The following is a 17130-nucleotide window of genomic DNA, read 5'->3' as shown; positions in this document are numbered from 1 at the left end:
TAAGCGGACTCGTGAGGGCGTGCCTTTTGTTTTGGTGACTGTGGAGGACGAGTGTAGGTAAAGAACTGCAGAGTTGTAAGAAAGTGAAGTTGTGAGACTAGAGGAGAAAGAATATGCAGAGAAAAGCTAGATCAGAAATCGATTGTGAGGCTGCGCACACGTAGGAAGGTAATTGCACCAGAACTGAGCATAGATTTCGATCAACAGTATTTATATTTGCGCCCTATTATGCAAAATGCCTGCCTATATCCCGCTAAACAAGAAACATATGAAATAAACATAGTAAAGTATAGCATAGTCAATACAAATGAATCCAAACTCAACGTTCATCAAAGCATGTCGTTCATAGACATTCATTAGAGTCCGGACGGACAGTTCGCGCCCTTGGACACATCGTCAGTCATGTTCTCTTCTTTTGTCGGTTCGTCGTGAGTCAATAAGTGTGAGATCTGAACCTCCGGGACAGATTCAGTGCGTTCGGCCACCCCCTCGGCCACCTTTCCCTTCTCCTGGCTGTCTGCTTCCACTGCGATCACCTTTTTCTCCATTGTAGCTTGATTGGTTCCAGGTACTGTGGACCCTTGCTTTTCTGCCGCGATTGGTTCCGCATCCAGTTCTGCTTTTGTGTTTGGCTCCTCAGAGACGTCCCTCTCGTTTGCATACGTCGTCTGATAATCCTCTGTTTTGCCCCCTTCTCGAAGCATTTGAGTCTCTTGGCTGTCGTTCTTCTTGGATAGTCCCTCCAATGTGTTTCCTGTTTCCTGATACAAGGCTTGCGCCTCTTTGATTTCTTCGCCTCCAACATCTTCTCCTTTTTCTGCTGACAAAAGACTTTTTCCTCCGTTACCCTTTTCTCCCGGTGCATCCTCCTTGGTGTCTTGCACACCATCCCGTATCACTGTGCCGTTGTCTCCAGGAGTGATATTCCCCGACTGTGTTGAGCCGGGTGCCGATTCGTTGTACTTTATTCCTGTATTATCCTCGTTGCCGCTGCTCGCGAATTCTCCTTGACCTGCATGAACCTCGCCAACTTTCGCAATGGAAATGGCATGCAAATCATCTCCTAAATCCACACCTCGGGTTGGGCTTGGAGTTGAAGTCGAAGTAGCTGGGGTCTCGTGCCTCTCCAAAGCCGAGTCGGGAGCTGTGAGTGCATCCGAGTCGATGAGTGCTGACTTGTTGGCAGTAGGCGTTTCGTCAAGTGGTGTTCCTTCAGGTCCCACATCGCTGTAAGATGAAGGTATATTCCGATTCGCTGCCCAGGCACCAATGTCGTATAGGCCGCGGTGCGAATTGTATTCATCACAATTACTAGGCAACGGGCTCGGGGGAGAGCGTCCCCGCGTGTAGTAATATGGTTCGTATCTGACAGGACTTGTTTCCGAACCGGGTTGATTCACGTAAGACCAGTCGTTAGGGGGTTCGACCGTCCTGATTTGTGGAAGATTTTCTGGATGATATCCGTCAACAAGATATTGATGCAAGGTGTAGCCTTCGTCAACTATCGATTCAGGGGGGTTCAGTTGTCCAGTCTCTTCGCTTTCGCTTTGTCGAGGGAACATCTCCAACAGAGTAGACGCCTGAAGCCGCATGCGCGGGTCATTGCTCAAACAAACTTCTGCCATTTGTCGATACCAATCCGGGATATTTACTTCGGGACCAAGTATCAGCGGTCGTCCCTGCGCTTCTGGCTCATCTTCCTGCGTTGCTAAAGCCCACAACACCATTCCAAGTTGGTATAGATCCGATTTGACGCCGATGTACATAGTGATGCGCTGGTTACTCTCAATGAGAGGTGTTGCCTCCGGAGGCTCCCAGCCTACTGGACATCCCCTTCTGTTGATGTCAATGATCTTCGCGTCGCCATAACCATCTATAACTATGTTTGATAGTGTGAAGTCTCCTTGCACAAACCCTGACTCGTGGATATCAGACAGCCCTTCCACGATCTGCCGGGCCCATTTTTCTCTCGTCGCCCAAGGAAGATCGTAGTCACCATCTTTGCAGTGCTCGTAGATGACGTCGATGAGGGCTCCTTGATCCGCATAGTTGATAAGAAGACCCTTAACATTCTGATCTTGGTCATCCACAACCACACCATAAAAGTGAATGACATTGCGTGAGGATCTTAAAGCATTGAGGGCGTTGATTTCGTACAGAAATTCGTCTATGGTATCAGGGCTTGGAATCTCCTTTTTGATGAGTGTGTGGCCGTTGACATTGACTTTATAAACAAATCCTGACATGTGGGACTCAAAAGTGATGTCCCTTTCTCGAATGCGGCGACAACCCAAATGCTTGATTTGGGCAACAGTGGGATATTGTATAATTTCCTGTACATCATTAGCTTGGTCTCAGCAAGTGTGTCGTAAATACCGACATTGCCGTCTTCAACTACGTGCACATGAAGCCTTCCATCTGTTGTTTGAAGCTTCAAATTTGTTACAGTGTCATAAAATTGAATGTCCCTCAAGCTTTCCCTGATCGCCTCATAAATCTTTGCACTCTTCTCTCGTTGGTAATGCGTGTTAATCAGATCCATTTCCAGGGAGTTTGGTGGCGCATCTCGATAATCAAGCGAGATGGTTACACGCCGCCAAAGGTGATCACGCTCACGGTACGTAACGAAGAACTTTTCCCTCTTTGACCGGTCTCGGAAGTGCATACTAAGATTCAGTATCCATGTCTTCTCGAGCTCGTCGTGGATTATTGCTTCGTACTGGGATGCTGTTATCGAACGAGTGTCTGCAGTAGACAGGCTGTCTTGTGCTGGACACTCGTCCGCAAGAGTCATCTCCTCATCCGGGTGCAGTATTCCATCAGCAGGTTCCCTAGGCGGCTCATCCGTAACATCATTGAGGGATATGGAGGGGACAAATCGGGGTATTTCGTCCTGAGGGGAGCCGAGAAAGCTTGGGGCGCTGACACGAGGGTTGGTTGCGGGTTGCGAGGCTGACGGTGATCGTGGTCTGTAAGAGCGTCTGTCCATAGACACAGCTCGTCTTTCATCTGGAGTCGGCTCAATAGGCGATAGGTTAGTCCTCCTTTCCGACACTTGGCGCTTGAATGTCTGCGCCCGAGGTAGTCCAGGCACAACCCTTCTAGACATTCGGCGAATCAGGCCGCCTTTGTCAAGGTCAGCCGGGTCGACCTCATGCTGGGGACTCTTTGGCTGCTCGGTAGGTTTACATGGCGTATTACTGCCACTCTGTCTACCAAAGAGCTTTCGAAAAAATCCCTGAGTACCGGACAATGCATTTGTTTGTGAACGAAGCGTTTGCGGTGGCTCGGACGCTATTACGCCGGCCTGAGCCATGGCCGCGGCACTGCGACCTGCTGCGTACTGCTGTGTTCAAGCGCAATAAGAATCGATATCAATAGTTAGCCACGTTGAAATGGCTAAACACTTAATGATTTGGCGATTGCTTAGTGGCGAAACGGCAATTGTAAGTCGATACTTGTGATACTGCATACACCACGCTCTGTATCGTTTCACAACTTTTGCCTGTTATGAAAACAAAACCTGGAGATGCATATGGATAAATAGCAGCCGTGCAGGTGGGAAACGTATAAAATAGCAAAAATAGGTAGAATATGCAAGCCAGCGAAACGGCAACGGGGTGAAAGCCCGCCAAGTAACCACACAAACACAACCAACTTATCAATTGAAAAAGGGGGTTTTTGAAGTGAGTAACAGGATAAAGGAAATGTTTGCTTGACTCATTCAAGAGAAAGCAAAGAAAAAACGTTGCTGTGGTCGGTATATCGCCCGAGGAGGTTGGGATAATAATGCAACGGTCGGTGAAGAGCGGGTCTTGAACAAGCGGTCGAAGTCGCGGGGAACGAAGCCGGAGGCGCAATGAATATCAGTGCATCAGGAGCTTTAAAAAATATGGTATTATCGTGATGAAATGAGTAAGACTTTTTCGGGTGAGATATATCAAAAAAGACCTGAGGCATCAGAATGTCATTGGAAATGGAGCTGCGATGAACGCCCTGCTAATATCAATGGTAAAGATGAGGTCCAAAGCCTAAAACGGGCAGCCAACGGCAATAATGGTGGATATGGATTGTGACTGGACAAGAGAGTGTGTGTGGGCTGAGTGGATAGTGGATCTTAGTCGCGGCGGGACGACACGGGGGGACGGGCGGAGCGGGCGGCGGAGGCGCTGGGCTTCTGACGTTTAGGCTTTCATTATTTTGGGCCTCTCATAGCAGCCTGAGCCACACTCAAGACGTGGGATTCGTGATGACGCTGTAGCTGGACCGCCCTGCGAAGGGGCTGGATGCCATGAATTGCAACGCAAGGCATGTGTGCGACTGCTCACTTCGCTGCAAAGCCACCACTGCCCAAGCCTAACTAAACCCAAGCCTAGGCCTAGGCCCAGATGTCAGCGCAGGGCTGTGGTTGTACTTTGCCCCAGACTTGCCGAAGAGCGTCAGGGGTCGTTGCTTGACTTGATGACAGTTGTGCATGGTTTTGGGCGTGGGTGTCGCGACTGTGGTCCATTCATCCCACCATGTCGGAACCTTCATTCTTTGAAGCCAGCCAAAGGACCCTGCCAGGCGAGCGATTTCGACCATGGCAAGCAAGCTGTGGCCTGGTCTGCTGCGTGCGTCTGCTGCTGCAGGGTCATACTTTCAAGAGAGACGGTGACGCTGGACGGCTTGCGGTGGGGAACCATCGATGAGCTGGCCCCTTTCAGACGCCCTTGTCTCGTCCCATTCTGTCGACGCTAAACACGAGTTTGCGTCTCTTTGAGCGCAGGGGAAGGCGGTGATGCATCATTAGGCACGGAGAAAGATTCTGGTCAGGCATAAAGAGCTGCGAACGGATATCGAAAATAGCCGGCGTCGTTTTCTTTTGGTGATGGATGTGAAGGTGTAAGAGTGAGTGCACGGTTCTTTGAGTTGGTGTGATTTAGCATCCCAATTCTGTATCACGAGAACATGACATGACAGGGAAAGCAACAGGCAATTGCTCATTGAAACCTTCCCTGGCCAGAAAGAAAAGAAGTCGGGAGAGAGGAAAGACCCAAGTTCAGTCACGGAAGGAACCAGCATGAATTCGCGAATAGGAAACCCCGATTACTGTGCAGATAGGCAACTTCCCGAAACGAAGCAGGGTAGGCACAATGGCACTGTAAGCAGGCGTACCTTAGTAGGTATCAGAAGCATCATTAATATCAAAACACCAACCTTCATTCTCATGGAATCACCAGAAAGCATCATTGTCTCCCCTCATGACATCACTCTCCGTCAACACTCGGCACTCAGTGCGGTCTGCTCAAAATAGAGATCATGACAGCTTCACCCATGAGTTATGTCGCATCCTTGACAATAACCCACAAGCAAGCCACCTTTCATTGGGAAAAAAAAGCCAAAGTGTGAAGTCACTCAGGTAACGCACGCGTATCTTGCCGAAGATTACACTCATGTAGGTGCGTGTCATTCTGAGCTGCTGACCTCAAGACTCGAACCATAAGACGGATGATCTAGATGTCCTGTAGGCTCCAGTCCGACTGCATACGCAAGCGACGGCGCCATCTAAGCCAGGTAATATCAGCTTGGCTGACCGCCCTGTTCAACCCTTTTCTCACTGTCGGGTTTCATGGTGTCCTCGGGAGGTTCTCGAAGTTTAGTCAGAGCAGGGCGATTTCAATCAATGGCTAGCTTGTGGTAGCCCGGCACTCAAAATGCCAAGATCTTATGTCGCATATTCGGAAAATAGCGAGCTTGAGGCACTGGACTCCATGCATTAAGCAACGTGCCAATGCAAATGCAAACTCTGAGGCGTACGCATGGAAAGCAGTGCTCAGATCTAGAGGAGTTGGTAATGGCATGCATCATGGTACGAGACAATTCATATGCCATTGTCGTATCAAAATTCGCTTCTGGTCTTTTACCAGATCCCGGCCAAACGTCACAGTCTTCTCTCACCAATGGAGATGTGATATGCAATATCTCCAAATCAGGAGCAGATGGGTGCCAGTGCCCAATGCGACTTTACTATGACGGGCTCGGTTTTATCCAATTCGCGCACACCCTCAAGCACCTCCCTCGATGAGGAAATGCCTAAGCTTGCCGACACCTTAGTTGGTTCAATTCGCTTGTTTTGTTCCCTCTCGTCTCAATTTTCGAACTGGTCACGTCACACAAGCACTTCAAGAGCTTTCAGCTTCACAAGAAATTGTCCTGCGGCCGAGTCTGAGGCCCGATCCACCAGCCAAGATCCCATAAGAGCCTCGCGTGGGGTCAGGCATGAGTGCAGCACAAGAACGGCCCGCTAGAACAACGCTCGAGTGAGGCTACCTGCACTTGACAGGTTGTCGGTTCGCCATGCAAGCAATGGGGCCGCAACACACCACTAGCTCGTATGTACGAACGGGCTTCCAGACGTCTTATAGGCTTCGGTTGGGTGTCAATCAAATGCTTATGCGATGGCTATACCGGCATGTTTAGCTCGAATGGTTGATTAACATCCATGAAGCTTCGCAGGACTCGAAAACCTCATGAGATACTGTCAAAAGATGCGATATGAGAAGAAGGCGAGATACGACTTTAGATTACAATCCATTGTTATCAAACTTCCCCTCGGCTAGGCTCGTCCCGTGCCTGGCTCCACAGATCCCGCGCCACAGTTAAGATGAGATCTCTCAGAGCCTTGGCCTAGCTAAGGTACAAACCGGGATCATCATTCTGGGGAACCATCTGGTGACATCCGGATACCTACTGCGTCAATGAGGTTGAAAATACCATGGACCTTGTCGATCTATTGGACCAGAGACAATTTCAGACCCATGGCAAAAGGTCCTACCAAAACTCCTGGCATCCTCTATGCTCCAAGGTTGTCACCACATCGCAGGCCTCGAACTCTACCAAAGCAGCGTTCTTCCACACCAACCATTACGCATTGCGGCTGGAATCGCGAACACATACCCAGTTTAGGGACAAATTTTTAATATTTCTGTGATATAACGATCAGTATCATTGACTCAGGCAGCACCTTGTGATCATAACATCATACGCCCGAGCTGGGTAGTAAAGTAGAATGACGTCGCTTTCCCATATATACAATTGTACATGAAGGCGTCAACTACACGCGGCCTTGTGACACCCCAAACCACTAATGCATGCTACTAATAGTACAATTTCCTCATTTTGGGAATAACAAGAGTAGGAGTCTTTATATCGTTCATCTAAATTTCTCGCCCATGCCCAAACGCCATCAAATCATGCCCTGCAACGTTCATGAACATCAACCTTCTTTCAGTTGGTGCTAGATGATAGTTGCAAGGCTAGAATGCATCAATGCCTCGTTCGGTATTTTAGTCCTCCTCTTCAGCTGACTCAGAGTCGTTCTTCTTTTGCTGAGCCTTCCACTCGCAAATCTTGCACGTGTTGGCCTTCTCCTTATCAACGTTGGGGAAGACAAGGTCAAAGACCTCGGGGTACCAGGCCACAGCATGACCTTCAAGACCCTCCTTGATGTTCTACAAGTACTCGTTAGTAATCTAAATTAAATACCAGATAAGATGGGGAAACATACCTCAGGTAGCTCTAGCCAGTCAGACATGTTGTCCTTGGGGAAGATGATGGTCTTGCAGCCAGCTCGTCGAGCAGCAACGGTCTTCTCACGAAGACCACCAATGCGTAGTACCTTTCCAGTGAGTGTGATCTCACCGGTCATGGCAACTGTAGGATCAACGGGGGCATCGAGAGCAAGAGAAAGGAGTGAAGTAGCCATTGTGATACCAGCTGAAGGACCATCCTTGGAGACGGCACCATCTGGAACGTGCAGATGCATCTTTGCCTTGTCGAAGAAGTGGTTATCAGGGAATTGCTTAACCATGAAAGACTTGGCGAAAGAGTAGGCGATGGTAGTAGATTCCTTCATGACGTTCTTGAGGTTACCGGTGATCTCGAGATGGGGTCGTGTAGATGGTCGGAGAGGAGCCTGGAGGATAGATTCGATGTACATGGCAGCACCGCCCAGTTGTGTCCAGGCGAGGCCCATGGAAACACCAGGAGGGTTGACCTCGTAGAGACGGTCAGAGGTGAAGACAGGAGGTCCGACGTAGTCAGTGAGGTTATCCTTGCCGATAACGACATGGACAGAGTCAGGGACGTTGAGTGGCTTGCGGGGCTTCTCCGTGGTCGCGCCAGTTTCGTTGGAGGTGGACTCCTTGCCCTCGGTAACCTCTTCGGTCTTGTTCTTCTTCTCAGCCTCCTCAAGAGCAGACTTACCCTCCTCAGTGAGAGCCTCCTCTTCAGGCAGGACTTCCTCGCCGAGCTCTTGAACGATCTTGAGGGCGGACTTTCGGTAGACCTTCTCGATCTGCTTCTTGAGGTTTCGCACACCAGACTCACGGCAGTATGACTTGATGAGCTCCTCAATGGCCTCCTCGCTCAAGTTGACATCCGCGTTCTGAAGTCCAGCAGTCTCCTTGGCAGCAGGAGCAAGATATCGTTGAGCAATCGCCATCTTCTCGTCGGCAACGTAACCAGAGAGTGTGATGAGCTCCATGCGGTCGAGCAGGGGTCGAGGGATAGTATCAGTCATGTTGGCAGTGCACACGAACAAGACCTTGGACAGATCAACAGGGACATCCATGTAGTGATCCAAGAAAGAGCTGTTCTGCTCGGGGTCGAGCAGCTCCAACAGAGCAGAAGAAGGATCGCCCTGGTATCCTCGGCCAATCTTGTCAATCTCGTCGATCAGGATAAGAGGGTTCTCAGTTTGACACTTCTTCAATGCCTGGATCATGCGACCAGGCAGGGCGCCAACGTAGGTTCTTCGGTGACCCTTGATCTCAGCAACATCTGTGAGACCACCGACGCTAAATCGGTAGTACTCACGGTTAAGAGCTCGGGCAATCGACTTTCCAATACTTGTCTTACCCACACCAGGAGGTCCAACGAAGCAGAGAATCTTGCCCTCGACAGTGCCTCGAAGCTTGCCAACAGCGATGAACTCTAGAATGCGGTCCTTGACGTCCTTGAGGCCGTGGTGGTCCTCGTCCAGAATCTTGACTGCATTAGGGATGCCAAAGTTCTCGGCGCTCCTCCTGCCCCAGGGGATCTGGGTGAGCCAGTCGAGGTAGTTCCTTGTGACGTTAAACTCCGACGCAGCTGTCTCAAGATGAGCAAGCTTGTTAAGCTCCTCGTCAAAGACCTTGCGAACTGCCTCAGGCATGGCAAGGCTGTTAGCCTTCTCCTTGAACTTCTCGACAAGCTTGTCCTTTCCATCGGATTCCAGGCCAAGCTCACGGCGAATGCCCTTCATCTGCTCCATCAGCCAGTACTCGCGCTGCCTCTTACTAATCTTATTCTCGACATCCTTGCTGATCTTGGACTGTAGTTGGGCATTCATGAGCTCCTTCTTCAACACCACGAGAGCCTTCTGCATCCTCTCCTCGACGTTGAGGCAACCCAATACCTCTTGGAGCTCCTTTTGCTCACCTGAGGACACGGCAGCGGCAAAGTCGGCGAGCTTAGCGGGTTCCGACGTAACATTTCCGGTTGATTGACTCATGGAGAAAGTGGAGATCTGGTCTCGGAAGAGATTGTTCATTGTGGCGACTTCCTTGAAAACATTGACAATTTCGTTGGTGACGGCGCGAATGACAGGGCTCTTGGGGTCGTATGGCTCATCGACTAGGTTCTCGACGTTGACTAGGCTGACGGGGTATCTCTTGAGGAATGATGTTGGCTCATACTTTTCGGCTGTCTGGTCAGGCTTCTTCTCGACGGCGCTCTCTTCGAAGCTGGCAACAACATCTCCCTTCTTCTCAGGGGTAGCCTCTTCCTCTGCGGGCTTCTGGGGGATCGGTTCGGGTGTGGGCTCGGCCTTGGTATCAGTCTTCTTAGTAGTATCTTTGTCTTGGCCACCAGGGGGCAGTAGGCTGGATAACTTGATACGGCGATGGGGGTAGAGGATGGCAGTCAGGGCACCTTCTTGGCCGTGGATGGGGAAAGCACTTGTAATCTGGGCGAAAACACCAACATCGTAGACGTCCTCGGGGTTCCTGATCACATCCTCATCCTCGTTCTCGTCCTTGAACAAGAATGCACCAACGTATGGCTGACCACGCTTAATCGACTCAGTGATTGCATTCGCCACCTCGGGGTCCTTGATGGTGATAGCCTTGTAGAAGCCAGGGAAGAGTGGTCGTCGAGCAATGGGAATTGCTAGGACTTGGGGGTAGACTTCAGGAACAACAGGCTTCTGGAGAGCCTTCTCGGCAGAAGGCTTTCTACCGCGACGACCTCCATCACCACCTGAGTTGTCACCTCCAGATCCAGATCCAGCACCTCCAGCAGCACTTCCCGCCTTTCCGTCGTTCGATTGACCAGCGTTATCGTTCTTTCCAGAGCCAGGTGAATCAGGGCCTGGATTCCTAGACTCGGCCAGTAGTGGGCTATCGGCTTCCCTGCGCTTGTTCTCGATGTTCGCCTTGGCCTCCTCGTCAGATAAGGGCTCCGTCAAGGGCTCTATCGCAGACTCGAAGAAGCCCTTGTCATTGCTGTCCTTCTCTTTGGTGACTCGGGCAGATGTGGAAAAGGCAGCGGCTACTAACCGCGGTCGAATGGCGGGAAGCTGACGACCGCAGATGTGATGGTTGCGGTAGGCGGGAGCAGAAGCCCATCGTGCAGCGGTTGCTTCGGAAGATACTCGTGATGCGTGGACGAGAGAGCGCTCGAGAATGAGGCGCCCTGAGAGGCGTGATCGGGGAATCATGATTGGGGATGCAGATGCGACTCGATTGCAGCGAACACGGAGCTAGAGCTAGGATCCGAGGGGTTGAGAGACGACAAGTAGAAGCTCCCCGCGATGGGCAGCTGTGAGACTAGGGTAGTCTAGACTCGACACGACTAGTTGATACAACGAAGAATTAAAGAAGAAGAATAAAGGGTAGAAAGGAGAAGAAATTGTCTATCATAAGCAGTTGACAAGGATAATACAACTAGACTAGCAGCAGGCCGCAATTGTCCGCATCACCGCTTTGCTTGGCTTGACCCTCGCTCGCTTTGGGTTTTGGTTGGTTTTGGTGGAGGCGACTTAATAATCGCGAACTCGGACTTTACTACATCATCCAAAATTTCGATTCCAAGACGTTCCGCGCTAAGGTAATTAGAGTTTAGTCAGCCACCGGACCAATGAGACCCCGCTATCGGCTGTTGCTCCGGCCGTTATCAGATTGCGATACAACTACCGTTGCTCGCGTGCCTCGAGCCGAATCTTTTTCAACTGCTATAGCCCCTTGGATTATTGTGATATGGTCGATATATCTATCTAGTTGTTCGAATTGTTCAATAGGGCATCGAATTGATCATCATGGCTTGTTATGTCTGTCATCATAAGATCATGCTGTCATAGAAGGCAGCTAGTGAGAGAATCAAGAACTAAGAGCTATAGTAAAGTACTCCGTAATACAATTCATTACCCTGTTTAATTATGTATATTTAGAGCTCTATACTAGACAGAACCTCGAAGCAATAGACTGAAGCATTATAACATGATTGGGCCATCTACTTATCTTTAGTTAAATACAATATATGCCTTGACACGGCATATAGCATTCCATCCCAGGAAATGAGAACAGGCTTTGCAATTGTACCCAGTATCGCAAGGTATTCGCTTCTTCAATCATATCGCCAGTATCATACTTGGTGTAATTAGCGCCTCAATCAGCACCAAGTTAAACTTCAAGTCATTTTTCAAACATACACAACACGACTCCTACTGTACTTGTAAGTCATGAGCAGACTTATGGTTGATCGACAGTTGAGACTACCCTATACTTCTCCGCAGCCAAACTTGGCAACGACTAACAAGCTTCATTCTCCAACTGGAAGTCTTTGTTCTTGATTCGAAGCCCGAAGTTCTATAAACTTTCATCCATTCCATCCCATACAATCATCTCCAGTAGAAACCATATTCTCTGCTCTCAACTCTTAACACGCTCTCCCTCTCCACGTTGAGACATATTCAGTTCATTGGTCCCAGCCATGTCACAAGATCAAGACGTTTCAAGTTCGCTCAAGAACCTGTCAATCGACACAAAGGACGATCCCTCAGCGTTGTCCAAGAAATCAGCAGCCAAAAAGAAGACCAAGAAGGTCGTCGCAGACTCATGGGAAGACTCCGACTCCGACTCTGATGCAGAGCCTGAAGCCGAGACAGAGTCAAACAAGCCAACTCCCACTGCGACACCTGCACCGCCTCCCCCGACGCCCATGTCCCCCGCCGGTGGTTTGCCATGGGAGTCACCTTCAGGAAGCCCCGGCCATCGCTCTGCAGCAGACCCGGACAAACGGCCTGAGAAGACAGATGCTGTGGCTCGTCGTATGATCGCTGCTGGACTAGGCCTCAAGGCACCAAAGCAGACGGAGGAGCAAAGGGCGTACCAGAGGAGTGTTCGCGAGCAGGAGAAGAAGAGGAGGGAACAGGAGAAAGAGGAGGAAAAGAAACGACAGGCTGATGTCGAGAAGGCAAAGGCAGCTATTTGGGATGATTAACCGAGTATCTTATTGACAAGCTTGGAAGACTGTTTCTTGCATCAGCTTTATCAAAACCCCTCATTGCCACTTGGAGCAATGCTTTGAAGGTATTATACTGGCATAAATTCAAAGACCTCTTACAGGCAAATGCGAGGGTTGATATTGGCACATCGAAGCAAAAGAGGAACAACTGCGCATCTCCTTGTATGGCAAACAACAAGAGCTTACAATGCATGTTTCTTCCTAGCCAGCTCTCAGAGAACCTACTGAACCGAGTAATAAAAGTCAAAGATGAAAGATACAAGATAGGTAGAGTACTTACGCAAGTTGCTAGGGTTGAGAAATACATATGAACAAATCCCTGCTACCCACAACGACTACTCTGCCCGGTCCGAAGTGCATAGATAGGTACCTTGGGGTTTAAGACGTAAACATTTCACACTATGCGCGACGGTGTTGATTCAGGGCCGTAGGATCATGTCTACACGATAATACACACATTTGAGGACTTCACATGATGGCCAACATGATGTAGCAGAATTCGTGTATCGACCAATCGCGGCCGAACCGCAGGTATCATTGCATTGCCATTTCTCAATCTCGGTTTGCCTAGACAGTAGCAATGCTCTCAACTTTTCTTCCATGACCACATGCTGGAAATGCTTGTCTCTGTGCCTCCTCGGCTCTCGAAGGCCTCCAGGCGCAGCGTGTGATTCATGTGCCATATGGTTCCATGGCATGAGAGCTCATGGCAACCATACGACTTCCAAAACAAACCCAACTTTGACTCCGTGTATAAGTCTGAAGAAAGACTTTTTGATATTGTTTTCGTTGACAGTGGTATCTTTCTCGCCAAACATCCATCATGTCCCAAAAATTTCATCTCAACCAGCAACCAGGGGTATTCTTCGTTTTTTTGGTCTCAGCTTTTCGTTACATGACTGGGTATAAGGAGTGGACGTCAAGTCATCAAAAGAGAACCCCCGATTCCATATAGACCAGGAAAAAGCAAAAAGTAACATGAAATAAAAAAATAAGAAAGCACTCAAACGCAAATCAGGTAAAACAAACATGGCAAGACGTAAACCGACCGATGCACAAGTCGACGTTCCAGGGTATTTTTACGCCAGGGTATATCCAGCCGGGGTATTTGCATGTAGAGGTTCTAACACGGGGGAATCTAACGGAAAGGCCCAATAGGGGCGGGGTATCCTGAATTCATAGAATGAGAAGTGGAAGGGCGCCCACTGTCGCCAGACGCGCGGGTGCTGTGGCGAGGTGTGACATCGCCGGGTTGAGGAATGGACAATTTGTTGTCCATGTGAGTGCCAAAGGTCCGAGGAGCCCAAGGATTGTCGTCGTCGGGGAGATTGACGCCGCTGTCGTTCCAGGGGTTTCGGTCGGCGTTGAAGCTGCGGGTCGATTCGATCGAAATGAGCGAAGACTTAGAGACGTTGCTTGAACCCTTGAAAAAGTTTCCGTTACCAGAATGAGAGCTGTTCTTTCTGCGGTCCAAGAAAGATGAAATTGACGTCATACTGCCAGGCTTTCGGAGGCGGTCGAGAATACTGCTTCGCTCGCGAGCGACTTCATCGCCAAAGCCAGTCTTGATAGGAGAATCAGTGGCGACAGGTGCAGGAGCGTGCTGCAGAAGCTTAGAGTCGAAGTACTGCAGAGAATCTTCGAACGAGTCGGACTTAGGGCGAGGGAGAGCGCCCTTAACAACATTGATCTCAGCTCCGGAAGTTGCGAATTGAGACTGAATGAAGTCCATAGCATCACGGAGACCGCCGGCGTTATTGCGGGTGAAACCCCAAAGAAGAGTGACGGTAGGCTCGCCACTCTCAGTGAGCTCGTCGGGGTTCTGCCTGATACTGAGTTCAACCTCATGCTGGCTCTTCAGCTTGGGCACGAGGTCATGAGCAAATTCAGGAGATTCGAGGAACTTGACCAGCTCAGGAGTTCTGGCGAGAACAAGCTCATGCTTATCTGGGACCATGCCGAGAAACTCATCGACACAGTGAGGAACCTGCCACTGCGGACCATTAACAGTAACCTCATCACTGGCTTGCTCAGTGCTGGGGAAGTTGATCTTGCAGTTGTACTTCTGCTCCAGGTCATCGATCTCAGGAAGTCTAGCAATAAGCTGACGATGATAGAGGCGGTCAACGCTGACAATCTGAGATGTATACTCAGAATCCTATCGATTTAATTAGCATTGAGCGAGCGGTGGCATTGGGTGACACATACGGCACGATCGACCATCTCCAAGATCTCGTTCTTGACAGCGTCCAAATTCTGGGCGTTTCGGGCTGGTGTGCGGCAGATAACATTATCGACTTTGATATCGTCGTCTTCTCGACCCATTCCGCCTGTACCAAAGTTAGTAAGCTTGTACCTGATAGCGCAGCAACGGCGATTCTGACCTCTATCCATAGCATTGGAGAACTTGACGAAGACCGAGTGCTTCTTCATGATGCGCTGGATGTGCTGACCACCAATACCGATGATGCGTTTGTGGTACTGATCCGGCACATGGAACGAAATAGATGCAGGCATTTCTTGCTCCACAAGAGTGAGGCCCTGCTTCATGGACTCATAAGTTGCTGCCATGACATCGATGTTGAAGTTGTACTCGTTGAAACCATCGAAAATGATCTGCACATTGCTCTGTCCCATTATCTTGTTGATTTTGCCGTTCTTTTTGCCACTGACGAATTCCTTGTGCTCGTTGGCAAGCTCAATCTTGACGCGAATCTGGTACTGAGATTGAGAAATGAACTTCATCTCTGATATGACTTGAAGAGCTGTCTTGACAGCGTCATCAGAGCCAGTGACGGTGAAGCTCAGTTTATCGAAGGAAAGGTCGGCATCGGAGTTGGCGCAGATATCAACAAGCGAACTCTTGATGTCGTTGGGGTGAGGGAAATGCCTGACATCAGCGGGCTGAATGAACCATCCCGCACTGTAGAATTGACCAGCCTGTACTAAAGTTAGCGGGGTGTCTATTCGATGTCAGACATTACTTACCAAGGACATGATCTCTCGCACAGTTCGCTCAACGTGAAGACCTTCGTTTCCCTGAACTCGGACCATGTTACGCTGAGTGGCCAGGGGAGGGAACATGATGAAGGTGCCATTGGCCTCAAGAATCTTCCGGACCTTATCTAGACGACCAAGCAGAATACTGTCGATCTTGGCAGCAGGAATTGTGACGTCCTTAACGTACAATCTGATGCGTTGGACAGTTTCGTGAAGTTTCTGCTTTGCTAATTCAATAGCCTGGGGCGTTTCACCAGTGATAAAAATATCGTTGGGGTCACGGCGAGTCGCTTTGGGAGGACAGTAGCGGTACATTGCCGAGAACGGGGGTGGAAAGTAGATGGCAGTTCCAGTGGAAGACTCGATGAGCTTGATGTTCTTGCGATGTCGGCCACAGACAAGCTGGTGGAGGGAAATCTCGAGTTTGGTACCATCGACAATTCGGCCGAGCTGCGTTAGTGTTAGAACGGCAGATAAGTATGATTAAGCATGAAACAGTACCAGAGTATCAATGTGGATCAAAACACGAGCCTTTGCATGTTCGGATGATAGTATATCACCGTAGATAGCAACTCTCCAGCGCTGATCCATGCGTAATTCAGCATCGCCAGTCATGCCGTCGACAACAGGGGTCAATTTAGGGCCAAGAAGAAAGATATCTACGCCACAGAAGGTGGAGATATAATCGAGGGTATCAGTAACAGGCTTCTTGAGCACTCCGGCATTGAGATCGCAGACGAGTTGACCATCAATATCAATGGTGGTGCAGCGCTGTAAAAAGGTTAGAGAGGAGCTTCATATTGTACCGGGAAAGCACCGGAGCATATGCGTAGGAACATACAAGAGAAATTGGGGTATCATTCAAAATAGTCTCTCGGCTCTTGTGGACCAGCTCTGGAGAGCCCGAGAGACAAACAGTAGCAACCTGTTGGCCCTTTCCGCCCTTGAGCATCGTTGACAGGACATGCGCCTCAACAGGAAGCGGCCCGTTGGTAATCTCCTGGCACATCCTGTGGAGGTTGTTGAGGTTCTGAACATGGACAGGCAGCTCGTGAATCTGGACGTCGTCCGGCGCGTCCTCGGGGTGTGTCCATCGCAGGACAGCGTCAGTGGTCGCGTGAAGAATGTCCTCAGTATCGGGGCCCGCAAGATCGGAAGCGAATGGGATGTTGAAAGAGTAGAGAATGGTGGCATCGGCGGCTTGAGGAGAAGCCATGGGCTGACCGGGTTGAGCGGCGTTCTTGGGATGGTTGAGGGCATTCATGGGCATATTAGGACGGCCCATTACGAAATTGGGAGCCATTCTTTCCGACCAGTGACGCATATTTGCCAACTTATTCATGATGAGGATCGAGAAAGTTGCGTTGTTGGTATCGTCGTCGTCGTCCGAATCGTGGGCGGGCGGCGACGGTCGGCCAAGGTGGAGGAGGCTGAACGGAAGAGGACGCCGGGGGTGGAGAAGGACCAAAGAGAAGAGAATACAAAGATGATGCGAGATTGATCAAGAGAAAGCGAAAACTGTATGGGTATCGAAGAAGCTGAGGTCAAGAAAGGGCTGTGAGGATGGGGGGAAGGGGGTAAGGG

At 49.9% G+C, this 17130-nt stretch overlaps 4 protein-coding genes across 4 annotated transcripts; 1 reads left to right on the top strand and 3 right to left on the bottom strand.

Moving 5' to 3' along the window:
* Window positions 1–356: 356 nt before the first annotated feature.
* On the bottom strand, window positions 357–3316 carry FTJAE_12766 (serine threonine kinase; the record flags this gene model as incomplete). The annotated part of the gene is made up of 2 exons (XM_037345844.1): window positions 357–2333; window positions 2381–3316. 2 exons carry the CDS (start codon window positions 3314–3316, stop codon window positions 357–359), a joined length of 2913 nt encoding a protein of 970 aa, XP_037200177.1.
* A 4012-nt stretch (window positions 3317–7328) lies between these two features.
* Window positions 7329–10741, bottom strand: FTJAE_12765 (lon protease like mitochondrial; the record flags this gene model as incomplete). The annotated part of the gene is made up of 2 exons (XM_037345843.1): window positions 7329–7493; window positions 7550–10741. The coding sequence occupies 2 exons, from the start codon at window positions 10739–10741 to the stop codon at window positions 7329–7331; spliced, it is 3357 nt and encodes a 1118-aa protein (XP_037200176.1).
* Window positions 10742–12012: 1271 nt separating this feature from the next.
* On the top strand, window positions 12013–12522 carry FTJAE_12764 (ubiquitin smt3; the record flags this gene model as incomplete). Its single annotated transcript, XM_037345842.1, has 1 exon — window positions 12013–12522. One exon carries the CDS (start codon window positions 12013–12015, stop codon window positions 12520–12522), a length of 510 nt encoding a protein of 169 aa, XP_037200175.1.
* A 1162-nt stretch (window positions 12523–13684) lies between these two features.
* FTJAE_12763 (uncharacterized protein) lies at window positions 13685–16870 on the bottom strand (the record flags this gene model as incomplete). Its single annotated transcript, XM_037345841.1, has 6 exons — window positions 13685–14704; window positions 14755–14876; window positions 14931–15486; window positions 15535–15996; window positions 16048–16317; window positions 16388–16870. 6 exons carry the CDS (start codon window positions 16868–16870, stop codon window positions 13685–13687), a joined length of 2913 nt encoding a protein of 970 aa, XP_037200174.1.
* Between the last annotated feature and the right edge of the window lie 260 nt (window positions 16871–17130).

Source organism: Fusarium tjaetaba (genome assembly GCF_013396195.1).
Source record: "Fusarium tjaetaba strain NRRL 66243 chromosome Unknown NRRL66243_c0000359, whole genome shotgun sequence".
In the NCBI taxonomy this organism is placed as follows: Eukaryota; Fungi; Ascomycota; class Sordariomycetes; order Hypocreales; family Nectriaceae; genus Fusarium; species Fusarium tjaetaba.
The sequence above is the reverse complement of the archived record's forward strand: the minus strand, read 5'-3'. Positions and strand labels throughout refer to the sequence as shown.